This window comes from Elephantulus edwardii, unplaced genomic scaffold (genome assembly GCF_000299155.1).
Source record: "Elephantulus edwardii isolate Elephantulus edwardi_28Jun2011 unplaced genomic scaffold, EleEdw1.0 scaffold00062, whole genome shotgun sequence".
In the NCBI taxonomy this organism is placed as follows: Eukaryota; Metazoa; Chordata; class Mammalia; order Macroscelidea; family Macroscelididae; genus Elephantulus; species Elephantulus edwardii.
In genome coordinates this window covers 5,526,186-5,539,977 of record NW_006399812.1, presented here as the reverse complement: position 1 = coordinate 5,539,977, position 13,792 = coordinate 5,526,186, and the positions used below count along the sequence as shown (strand labels likewise).

General features: G+C 33.2%; 1 protein-coding gene across 1 annotated transcript in view; it reads left to right on the top strand.

The window, feature by feature from the left end:
- Positions 1-13,792, top strand: part of MYCBP2 (MYC binding protein 2, E3 ubiquitin protein ligase) — a 377,715-nt gene that overhangs the window by 286,977 nt on the left and 76,946 nt on the right. Inside the window, exons 52-54 of the mRNA XM_006887864.1 lie at positions 6,735-6,959; positions 7,840-7,972; positions 11,962-12,084. Coding sequence (XP_006887926.1) covers positions 6,735-6,959; positions 7,840-7,972; positions 11,962-12,084 — 481 coding nt within the window. The remainder of the gene's footprint in view (positions 1-6,734; positions 6,960-7,839; positions 7,973-11,961; positions 12,085-13,792) is intronic.

The following is a 13,792-nucleotide window of genomic DNA, read 5'->3' as shown; positions in this document are numbered from 1 at the left end:
TACTATAATTGTATTTTCCTGAATTATTCTTACCTTTTTTATGTTTTGAAAATGGCAATTTTATTATGACCATAAAATATTTTAGGGGGTAGATAGATAGCTTTTCTTTAGGGGAGAAGACCAGCATTTCTTTTAGGAGGATACACAGCATCTCTGTTGACTAGATAGGCAGCATTTCTGTTGAATGGACACACAGAATCTCTGTTGGATGGACAAACAGCGCCTCTGTTGAGTAGCTACACAGCATTTCTGTTGGGTGGATGCATAGCATCTCTCATGGGTGGATACACCACAACATGTCTGTTTGGTGAGCTTACAGCATGTCTGTTAGGTAGGTTCATAGTTATCAGTTGATGAGAATTTAGATTGTTTCTTCGTTTTGCCTCTTACCCAAAATATGCTGCTAGAAGTGTTTATGTACAAGTATTTTTGTGTGGGGTCATATATTTTTCTTTCTGTAGTTCAACCATAAAAAGGAATGAAGTACTGACACTATAACAACATGGATGAACCTTGAAAACATCATGCTGATTTAAAGAAATCAGTCACATATTTGATAGAATTCCACTTAAATGAAATATAAAAAACTCAGAAATCTATAGAGACAAAAAGGAGATTAGTAAGAGTAGGAAGGTAATAGCTAGATGATTTAGAATTTCTATTGGGACTGATAAAAATGGTGATGGTGATATTTGCATATATCTGTAAACATGCTTTAAAAAATGCATTGCATTGTACACCAGTTAAGGTGTACACCCAGTTAAGGGTACATTTTATGGTATAACTAAATCTCAATAAAACTTTTTTAATTGGCACCTTGAAATCTTTTGGCAGTTTTTGAAGATTTTTTTTTTGCATGAGCATTGTCATGCTTGATCATGTATTTTTGTGATAATAATCACTTAATATCTTCTGTGTTTTGAGAGATTATCAGCTGAGAATTGCAATTTGGTTCTTTTTTTTCAATTTAGTTAGGCTTCTTGTATGCTTTCATTTTCTTGGCAAGATTTTTTTCTTTAATAACATCTTTGAGAATAAAATTATTTAAGTTATTCGCAGGCAACTCGACGGCACATAACAACAACAATTATCAAGATTACAAATACATACTAATCAGTATAATTGCATAATAAGAAGCACATTCATATCTTTTAATAGTGAGGAATTGACACTTTGAAGAAATTAGCATTTTTCTGCATTTTTTGAGGCAAAACCTGTTGTACGTTTTCAAAAGAACACTAAAAATAAAAATGTTGCTTATTTTTAAATTCCAGCTTTCTATTTCATGATTTTATAGTAAATTCCATTTTATTAAGACATCATATTGTAAGAATAATCTTCTAGAAAACCAGTATGAACTAGAAATTTTCTACAAAACTGTCGATTTCTACAAAAGTGTCAAAATTGAGCCCACATGAAATTAACATATACAGATTACCTTTATTCATTACCTTGTGTAGCATTACATCTCTTTTAAGTATCATTGTAAATATTGCATAAATGCAGAAAAAACATTGGAATAAAAGAGAGGTACAAGCTTTAAATATTGTTGGTTGTGACATTGTTCCATTGCTAACTCCATCTGCATTGCTTTTCACAATTGCTTTTTACTTTGCCTTTAGTATTATAATAGTTTATACTAAAAAAATTCTGAAAATTTTATACTGTTTTATGTCAGAAGATCTGCAACACTTTATTCTGTGGAGAAATATACAGTCATCTATAAATTACTATGTACATGAATTAGCCAGTACAGACATCGTTTTTCTTCGCAAAATAGTATTTTGAAATGCTTTACAATATGTTTCCACATTATCTAATTAGCAAGGACACTATACACTCTGTTTTAAAATGTGAGGTTTTTTTACTAGTTTTGGTTTACATTTATTTGCAGGCATATGAATTATTTTTTAATGATTTTTATACTTCTGTTTCAGGGTTAGCATATACATAAATCTGTGTATATGTCTATCTGAAGCCATACATAATCATATGCAAGTGTACACTTTAAGAAGTAGCGAAATAAATTTATGTTGTCCAAAATGACTTCTAAATTGGCTTAGAATTATGATATTTTCTGAAGTCTTAGATAAATTTTAAGTAACATATTGAGTGTGTTGTTTTAGCCAAAAAAACTATATACCATAATATTTACATGCTGTTGTTGTTGTTATATTTACATAAGCAATAAAATTTATGTAATTGCTACTCATTGATTTTTTTTTTCATTTCAGATCAAATAGATAGAGTTATCAATAGTATGAAATATCTGTATAAATAGAGCATTTAAAATTTCGTAGGCCATTTTATCAGTATGTTAATTAACATTTCTGAGATTTATAGAACTGGGAGCAGGTTGCTCTTTACCGAAATTGTTTTCACTGTTAACAATTTAAATGTCCTATTTCCTAAAATTTGAGATGGGAAAACCAGACCTGTCTTTTGATTTTAAAAAAAGTAGGATATCTTTTTCCTAATGTTTTCTTAAATTTGCTAATGATAATACTTCAAAATCATTTTTTTTCTTTTTTGTAGTAGGGAGACAAGCAATGACTTAGATAATTTTCAATTTTTTACATTTTTAGATCTTAAAAATTGATGACTAGTTCATATATATTACATGCCATTATTAGTATTTATACATTCTATATTGTTCACATTTTCTTTATGAAACAGTAGACTGTTTTCAGTCATAAAACAATTTTGACTTCTATTAGAACAGATACTTTATTCAGTTAAAAGAATTTTAAGTTTTCTTTCTTGCATTAACTATCTTAAGCTTTTTAATGATGTCTGGCTCTTAACTTTAGCAAATGGCATGACACACTATATCCATGAAGAGCTTGTGACAAAAATTTTGACTTCCAGAATTACTTTGGTCTGCGATTTACTCAGGTGGCTTCAGTTTGCCTTTAGTAAAATAATGTTTCCCTGTCAATGTGAGAGTACAGAAAAATGTTGTTACTGTGATCATATTTTCTGTAGATTATATTCTGTTCCCTTTCTTTGTTGATATCTCTCTTTCTTAAACTTTGTCGCTCAGAATATCTTTAATGCTAGCCAAGGAGTCAGGGATTTGGACGTATTTTCATGGACTTCCAAAGCTTTTTTCCCCCAGGTGAGTTAATTGTAAGGAACAGTTCTTTCAGTATGTATCATGAATTTTACATATCATTTAAAGCTTTTGCTTAAAACTAATTTTTTTTTTCTCTTCTCAAAATCAAGCAATATAAGTCTCTGTGGTTGTTCCTCCCTACTTCTTTCCCTTCTGCATGTCTACTGGCAAAGAATGTGTTAGTTGAGGTTAAACATTTACATTATTTAAAATTTGTTAGACTTAGTTTTATGACCAGCTTCTCCAACAGTTAATGTAAGTCTAGCTTTCTCAGAGCCAGCTGGTGTAGGTGATAGTGTCCAAATACTATGTCTCCTCTCTTTTCCCATTGCCTAATCTTTTGTATTGCTTTCTTGAATGCTTATTTGAACCTTAGTTCAATAAAAGAAGAAAAAAAATATTGAGACCTATCATTTTTCAACACTAATGACCAAATACCACATTTCTGTATTGACTATTTTAAAACTACTTGATTCTGACAGTTCTAGTATATCTATCGATTATTTATTATGTTGTATATATCATAAATTAGATTATTTCATTTTATATTAACTAGGTATTCAATAGAATATCAATTATTGTCGTGAAAGTTCAGCTCTGTTGCCTTTCAGTAAGCAGCTTGCAGTTATTACTAGCTTTTACCAAGTCTCGTCACCTACTATTTCAAATAATTGAAAGTTAGAATTACTATAACTACTAAAAAAGTGCTCTGGGAGTATTAAATGTCATTGTTTTTTTATTAATTTTTTTGATGAAATTGTTTTTCTTTCAAAATACTTGTAAATTTCCTTATTATTTGATATGTCTCACCATTATGTGTGTCATCTCCAATTGTGAGACGACATAATCTATTTACTAATAAAATGGAACATTAAAAAATAAACATTTTTAAATGTTTTTGCCGAAAATATTGCGTCTAGTAATGCTATTTATTTTTAAGTGGTTTGTGTATGTTTAAAGTTTTACAGATATATGCCTATATATACAAAGTATGTGATAGTTATTTTAGATTGTGAATAGAATATCAATCTTTCAAGTTTTTAAAATTTTTTTCCATAAATTTCCATGAAATAGGAAAAGAATGTTAGGCAAATGTTATATGATAATTACAGTGAATGTAAATTAAATATTATTCGTAATTGTGTATAAGCAAAAATTGATGATTCATCACAGTAATGATATTTGTAAAATACTTGCTAAAAGGTAATAGTAGGTTTAAAATTATCTATGAGCAGGTTATGTATTAAATTTAAAAAATATACAATTCTTGAATGGTTTTAGTTTTCTACTATGCATATAGGGAGCTCTGATGCCACAGTCTGTGTTGCTCTGCCACCCTACAATCCTTGCATCTCCAACAGTTCGAATCTACCAGTGACTTCTGGGAGAAAGATGAGAAGTCTTGTTGCATTAAAATTTATAGTCTCAGAAACCCAGGGGAGGGTCACTGTGAGTTGGAATTGACCCGATGGTGATGAGTGTATGGAGGGAGATACACAATCACACACACACAGAGAGATATTATTTTAGTATGAGAGAGTTCTGGTGGCCTAGTGATAAGTACTTGTGCTGCAATCCAGAAGAAGGCACACAGTTCAAATCCACCGACTGCTCTACAGGAGAAAAATGGGAACTCTCCTTCCCTGCAGTTTACGCCTCTGAAAACAGGCTGGCGAGTGAGCTGTGAGTTGGATCCAAGTCCACGGCACACATGAAGAGCTGTTTTACCATGAGACTGCTAACTGCATGGCCCATGTCAACAATTGTAGTGTGACACCATTAGCTCTGGTAGTTTCAGTCCACAACAAGCTCTCTGGTTGAAAGAGGAGCCATCTTCTCCCAGTTTATAGCCTCTGGAAGCCTGCTGGAGTGTTGTCTAAAAGTGTTATGATTCTTTGGCAATGAGCTTTTTGTTTGTTTTCTTCTTAACATGAAACTGCTAAAGAGCCTGTCAGAAAACTTTGTCTTGCAAATATGTTAGTTTCACTTTTTCATTCTGTTCATATTGTTGTTGTTGATGATTGCTTTCAAGTTGAGAACGGATCATACTGACCCTGTGAACAAGATGCCTGAAGCCCCTCTGTAACTATCCACATTTAGTTTGCAGACACGTGTATTTAGGAAGTGGATGCCACTCTATAATTAAATTTTTTTTTTAAGGAGTTACCCATCAGTCATGTTTTGCTCAGTTTGAACATAAAACATTTTTGTAGAATACATCCAGATTACCCATTAATGTATGTAAAATGTTTCTTGAAACTGTGTTTTGCTTTTAAAATAATTAAGAATAATATCGCTAGGAGATACCCTAGTGTAGAACATTCATTTACATTTAGCTGAGAAGGAAAGCAGACCTGAGCAGGTTGTCCTTTCCTCCTCTTCATCATGTTCACGTGAAACATCACAGCATTCATATTCAACAGAAGATTTAGGACAAGTTCCTTTCTCCATTATAGAAGCTACTCTTTTATATCCAGATACCTTGATTTTACTGGAAAATTTATCTTTAATAGTACTCTGGTCGTCTTTCTACCAAAAGTTTAGTCATTTTTTGTTTTTGTTAATAACAAATAATGTAATTGTGGAAAATAACATAGTAATTGTGTAAATTTGCTAGCAAATCTAGCAAAATATTTACATTTGCACTGTATTAAAGAGTAAGTTATTAAAAACATGTGAGCATTTTTAATTTTCATCAGTATGAACATATAGCTGTATTTTATATATTTTTTATCATTGATATCTCTGAAAAGTCTCGAGGTTTCAAATTTGTTTTTCTATTTATAACTAATTAATATAAATATGACTGAGAGTAAATGAAGATCTAGGCTTTTTCTCCCCTAGTAATAGACAACAGGGCAGTAATAAATATTCAGAATTATTCAGTTGTGGTTCACATATAGAATTATTTCATTTCCTCTACTGTTGAATATTACATGAAATGATGAAAATTATACTAAGGATTAATGTCTTTCTCAAGTTGTGGTGGACAGAAGCCAGTTCAGTTGCTCTCCTGTCATGTTCTCTAGAGTTTTTTATAAAAATACTGTTGTTGTTGTTGTTGTTGTTATGTGCCGTCGAGTCGCTTGCGACTCATAGCGACCCTATGTACAACAGCCCTAAACTCTGTTCTGTCCTGTGCCAGTCGCACTGTCTCTGACACTCCCATCCTGATTATCCCAATCACTGAATCAATCCACCTCATAGAGGGCCTTCCCCTCCTGCGCTTTCCTTCCACCCTCCCAAGCATGATGTCCTTCTCCAAGGAAAAATGTTAAATTTTTTATAGTAGTAATGATTAATAGGGAGTTCTGGTGGTTAGTGGTAAGAAGTTGTCCTGCAGTCCCGAAGGCATGTGGTTCAAGGCCACCAGCTGCTCCACAGAGAATGGGCAATCTCATTCTGTACAGTTAACTACCTCTGAAAATTCGCTGGAGGATCAACTATGGGTCGGTTCCGACTCTCTGGTACACAACAATAGTTGACTAATAGTTCATTATCTTTTCATATCATATATTTTCTTTCTTAATTCTTTGTAGACTTGCTTTGAAAGCTGTTTTTACAATGTTTTTAAAAGTGATAATAAATTATATTTTCCTTTTCTCATTCTAATTTTCAGGAGCCAAAAACAAATACTGATGACTTTTTCAAAGACGTAAATTCCTGCAGCTCACAGGAAGCAACAATGCAAGAGCAGGATATGTCGTTCTTACGAGGAGGGCCAGGCATGTACAAGGTAGTGAAGACGGGACCTTCAGGTCACAACGTCAGAAGCTGCCCCAACCTTAGAGGTATCCCCATTGGAATGTTAGTTCTGGGAAACAAAGTCAAAGCAGTGGGAGAGGTATGGATTCTTGTAGCTTCATGACTTCTAAGATTCTCATTTCTTATATAACCAAATCTTTCTTCAAAAGGTTGCCATTTCCATCCCAAGATGGAAAACCACTGTTTTTTTGAAAAATGTTTATTTTCTTTGTCTATGCTTGTATTAAATATACTAATGTAATTTTTTCTGTTTCTTTTATTATAGTTTTACTTTCATAATTACCCTTATGGAAATACCCCCTGTCTTAAAAAAATAATTTGTATTTTATACTTAATTGCTCAGTTTTTGCATGTATCTTTTCATTGTTAAAAATGTATTATATTGTCCTCGTTTATCAACACTTTAAAATATTTCATAAGAATCAATATGGAAGCTGTAATTGTGAGACCAAAGGTTTCATTTCTCTGTTCTCATGCATATGTCTAACTGAAGTCCTGAGCAAACAAAATTACTCTTCATTTCAATCTGGTATTTGCCTCAGCTGATAAGCTTGAAGATGTAGTGTGTCATGCTATTTCTCAGTGTCAGGGTCATTGCTAAGTAGCACTATCATATCATTGCAAGTGGTCTAAATCATAGTATATTGTATTAGGACGTTTTAGGAGGGGGGAAAAAAACCCATGAGTCATGTGTTACTGACTGAAACTTAAAATTACTTAGGAATTATCTTTGTGGTTTAAAAATCATTTACCAAGTCGTTAAGTAAACAGCATTTTGTAGAACTTTCTGTTGATTTCTTTCTTACCTCAGGCTGTGGTCTTAATTTCAGAAACTAATTTCATGATGGCAGTTTATTGGTATGATTACACTAATCAAACATTGAAGCTTTTTACTGGTTTTCAGCCCAAATGCCCTGAAAGAATAAAGTCACTCAGTCATACTTTTTGTTATGTACCAGGTAACCAATTCTGAAGGTACATGGGTGCAGCTGGATAAGAACAGCATGGTAGAATTCTGTGAGAGTGATGAAGGAGAAGCATGGTCCCTAGCTAGAGACAGAGGCGGCAACCAATACCTCCGGCATGAAGATGGCAAGTTGGCTTCAATTTGTGATTTATTCCAAGTAACCTTTGCAATGTCAAATTTTAATATACTCCTTTCATCTTAAATAACACTATTTACATTTTTTAAAATAAAATCAAAACTAAGCTTAATAAGGGTGCAGCTTTTAATCCCTGTCCTGGGTACTAGATGAATATACATAAAAGAAAATGTGAAGCTTATTCATCTTCATGAACCATGAGTTTGTATGGGTTATTCTGTGCACAACTGAATATTTTAACCCCACTACACTATTTTGCCTTCATATTTTTTTAGAACAGCTGACCAGAATAAGGCCTGATAAATGGAAGTACATGCTTCTGTGTCTAAAAGATAACAAATTTATAATCAGGAAAGGAAATTGTTTCCAAAAGGATTTGAAACTTACATGAATAACATAGACTTGTTATCTTCCTCTTTTTTACATAGCTACTATCTTTAACTTGGGGTCAGAATATGACAGTTACAACATATATAAATTAGAATCTTCATTCTTATTTCAAATGTTACATTCATTAAACCATACTACGTTGAATCAGTCATCCATTGAATTATTTATCCAAATTATGAATCCATCTCCCTTGTCATTACCAAATAGACATTTTTTTTATAAACATGGTGTAAGTAGCATTCTTTGATGATTGAACTGCTCTTATAAAGGAGAAGAACACTTCATTTGTGGTAAATAAAAATTTCACAGTAGTCTTTCTGTTGGATATGTTTAATATTATTCTCTAATAAGGAACCCTGGTAGTATTCTGGGTTACATGCTGGACTACTAACCAAAAATTCAGAGGTTCAAATCTACAAATTACTCTAGAGGAGAAAGGTGGACAGTGTCTTTCCCTTAATGCTTACAGCCTAGGAAACCAGTGAAGGGTTGCCATTAGAATCAACTGGATGCCTGTGGGTCTCGGTTGGGTTTTAGAGTTATTCTATCTTACGAGCTCTGGTAACTTAGTGGTAAAGAGTTGGTGCTGCTAACCCGAAGGCATGCAATTCAAATCCACTCATGATTCTGCAGGAGAAAGATAGCCATTCTCTTCCCATGCCATTTACTGTCTCTGATCAGCCCCTTCAGGGTCAGCTGTAAATCTGTTCTGCCTCAACAGCACATAACAACAACAACAATAACATTGGCATCGTTAAATCCATCAGCTGCCTGAAGGAAGGCAGGTCATCTCCTATCAAAATGATTTTACAGCCTTAGTGTTATATATATATATTACTATAACACAAAATAATAAAGGGAAAAGTCATAAATTAATGCCTTAAAATCATTATGATTAATTTGATGGAGTATCCAGTCTGCTCATTGATAATAAGCTATAATTCTTTAAAGTGTAAGTTAGAAGATTTGACAATATGGTCATTTTATGTGGTATAAGTGAAATGATAATATTTTTCTTTGTAACAATTTTTTCATTGGACCTTGAAATTCTAAAGATACAGCTAATATACATACTTACTTTTTGGTGAAATGGAGACATCACAATTGTTACTAGAGCATTCTGAGTGTAGGGAGTCAAAGTGATACCCTTCTAAAACATTTATAGTCTTTTTTTAAAGTCTACAAATGCCAGTAAAGAAGTGTACTATACCCAACCACTGGAACACAGCATTGCAAAGTACATATAGAAATAAACACTCCACCCTTTTCTTTTGACAGTGGGGTGGAGCTCCCCAATTAAAACAAGTTTGGAAGGAGGAGTGGCATCCACTTCCATAATAGCTTGCCTCCAGAAACCCTATGAACGTGGAGACAGGATGAGAGACAGGCAAGTGTTGAGGACTTTTCTTCATAGGGTCGCTGAGTCGCTTGCGACTCGACATTACTTAATAAAAACAACAACCATTTTTTCTAGTTCTGTTTTCTGTTTAAAAAGAATCTGACTTTTACAAATTTGCAGTGTTATTTCAGGGGCGCTCTGGTGGCCTAGTGGCAAGAAGCTGCACTGCAATCCCAGAGATATGAGGTTCAAATCCACCAGAGGCTCTGCCAGAGAAGGAAGGGCAATCTCCTCCTGTACCAGTCAGATCTGATTTGATGGTACACACACACACACACACACACACACACACACACACACACACGCAAATACAATACAATAAAAAAAAAAGTACAATGTTATTTCAACACGATAATTTTTTTCTCCCTTTCATTGGACAGATTTTTATTTTGTGTGGTTTTGTTTTTAAGCATTCATGTGACTATTAAACTGCATATGGTATTAATATTTTTACTATTATGCCAGACAAAATTGTATAACCACATAACTTATAATAAAAAAATAGCTTACTCAATGCCATTGAGTCAATGTCATCTCAAAGCAACCCTCTGTTGAGTTTTTGAGGCTGTACATTTTGAGGGGAAAAGACTTTCTCCTGCAGAGTGGCTGAGGATTCAACCACCAGAGGCTTGAGGCCAGTTGGTTAGCTGCCCAACACACAGGGGCTTCATCTCCAGAGTTCTTTAAAATTAGTATATTGTCATCGAGTTGGAGTTGATCCATCCATAGCTGGCCTTCACTGAATTTCCAAGGTTATAAATCACATGGGAGGAGATTGGCCGTCTTTTGTCACACAGAGTGGCAGCACATTTAAACCTCATTCTTTGAGTTGGCTGCACAAGTCCTTACCCATCAGGAAACCTGTATTCTGTGTTTCATCTTAGCATTTGTAAATTACATAAAGTATTTACCATTTCCTTCTTAAAAATTCTGACACATTTCTTGACTTCAAGATGACTAAGTGACGTGACTCGACTTGTCATTTGTTTTTTTCTTTTTCATTTTTTAAGAGAAAAATATTCTTATGTAATATGTAAAAATAAAAGATTTTCACATTTGTAACTCAAAGTACAGCTAAGCCTTGAACAACAGAAGTTTGAACTGTGAGAGTCCACTTGTTGTTTTTGTTGATTGCCTCTGAGTTGATTGCCTGCATGACTCATAGCGATTTTATGAACTAAAGACCTGAAGCCCCTCTACAGCTATTGACATTTATCAAAGTTCATAGTTCCAGAGGCATGTTAGTTAGGAAGTGGATGCCACTCCTGCTTCCAAATCTGTCATAGTGGGTAATTGAGGGTCCACTTAGGCACGAATTTTCTTTCCTGCTGCTTGTGGTAAGAAGCTGTGTTGCAATCCCAAAGGCATGTGGTTTGGATCTACCAGATGTTCTATGGGAGAAAAATGGGAAGTCTCCTTCTGTGAGATTTGTTGCCTCGGAAAATCTTCTGGAGGGTAGCTATGGTTTGATTCCAGCGTGAGAGCAAACACTAACTTCTGTGGTGAGCTCAGGTGCTGCTAATCTATTCTGCGTCAGCAGTAAGCTTTTCCCACTCCTCAGAGATGAGCTGTATTGCATGGCATTTAAAGTGGATATTTAGCAACATTTGAGCTCACTGTAGTATAATGTCAGAGTGTAAGTAGATGCACCCACTTCAGATCGGTGATGATCAAGAGTCAGCTGTAAATTATATGCTGATTTTTTTTTCACTTGTATGAAAGTCATTGACCCTAACATCAACCCCACACACGATGTTGTTCATGAGTCAAATGTATTTTACAAGTAAAAAAAAATACACTTTTAAGACTTTTAAAAAAAATTTTAATAGTACTATAAAGAAATTTGACTCTTGATTCTTAAGGGTCTTTATATTTTCCTTTATAAAATATCTTTGTGTAAATTTTTCACAAAAGTATTACTGGCTCAGAAAATAAAAAATACTATCCAGCCACAATAAATAAGCCCAATAAAATTATATCCTATTTCAGAATTTCACTTATATTTGATAAATGTTAAAGACTTTCATATCTTTCTCAGTGTCAAGACATTCTAAGGATACTTGAACTAAAGGTCACATTTAAAACTATCAGATTCTTTTTTTGCATGACTTTTCTCTTTTTTTTAATTTCTTTTTTAAGATGGGGTCATATATAAGAAACTAATTCTATAGCTGTGCCTTGTATTGTAGAACAAGTTCTTCTGGATCAGAATTCTCAAACTCCTCCTCCAAGCCCTTTCTCAGTTCAAACTTTTAATAAAGGAGCAAGTTGCAGTGCCCAAGGATTTGATTATGGACTTGGGAATAATAAAGGTAGGTGGATAAAAGTGAATCTTTTACCTAGTACACTTTATACACCTTATTCTCTTTCTCATCTACCCATTTTTACATATTTTCACCCACAAAGTTTTATTAAGATTTGCTTATAGGAAATTTAAATGTTAAGGTTTTCTTTTTATGATATTATTTTCTCACTAGTTTTCACTTAAATTTATCAAAATTCCTGCTTTAACAGCCCTGATTTTAATTGATATCTGAAAGATTCTGATTCATTTTATTTAATAAAAAAACTATAATTTTATTATTCTTCTGAGGTTAAGAGAGTAAACCTTCAAAAATGATTCATTTTAAATCAGGATATTACTTTTAAATAATACCTTTATGTAGTATCACACATCACTTTAATTAAATATGCATGATTTTGAATGTCTAGCCAAGTTATGATTATGTGAAATGGTATTTTTAGGTATGTGTATATATAGAATAAAATAAAAATGTTATAAAAAGAAAATATTCATAGTTACATACGATAAATACACCTATTTTTTCACTGCATTCATGAAGGAATCCAGTCAAATTATAGTTATTTTATTCCATATAATTTATACCTGAAATTTATTCTTCTTGTTGTTGTTGTTATGTGCCATCGAGTCGTTTGCAACTCTTAGCTATATTATAATTGGTATACAAATGTATATAAATTCAGACATACTCATGTTCTTTCCTATTACATGTGGCTTGACTCCTTCAAATTTGCTCATATTTCCAGCATGTAATTTATAGTCTGATAATGGATAGAAGGGAGATGATAGCCTGCATGAAAATAAGTTTTAAGCTTTATTTCAACTAATTCATAGGACTTGATTTCAAGGAGTAATTACAGTGTCATTATACCTAACTTTAGGTGAGAGTTTATACCTAACATGAAGAATAAGAAAATGAAATGGATAAGAAATTACAAATTTACGTCAGTGTACCAAAAAATAACTAAAAGAAAACACCCTTACTTTCCACAGAATACTTTTAGAAGTCTAGCTACAATTTTTTTTCCTCCCTCTCTCTCTTCTGTTGAATTGATCTGTCTTGTAGGCGTGGTCCTGTCGGCTTGTTTGTTTATGGGAGCTCTGATTTCTGCAAACTTAAGCTAAATGTTCATATAGGGTAAATTTCTTACAGAGTTTTCCCCCCATGTTCTTTTTCTCTGTACCATTGCCATCTTTACATTAAAACTTTAGTGTTATATTCCATTACTAAACTTTGAAAGTGGTTTTATAAGGTGTGTTTAGTTCAGATTATATATTTTCAGGCTTTAAAATCTCATAACTCATTATGCTGATTACATTCACGATAAATCAGTCTTTAAAATACAGCCTAAGTTATTGTAAGAATAAGTCTGTTTCCAAGAGATGCAAAAATTTCTGAGATTATTATTAAATAGAAATGGTATTCTTTTTTAAAAGGGGAGCTCTGGTGGTCTAGTAGATAAGGAGTTTTGCTGCCCAAAGGCAAGCAGTTTGAAGCCACAGGACGCTCCACGGGAGGAAGATGGGCAGTCTTCTCCCCTGCGATTTATAGCCTCTGAAAACCCACTGGAGGGTCAGTTATGAGTCATTTCCGACTCAACGCCATACAACAACAACTTTTTAAAAATGTGCTTTTGCTAATATAATTTCAAAATATTTTCACACAAAATATTTGTGTGAAACAAAGAAACACGAAATTACTTTATTAACTATTTTTA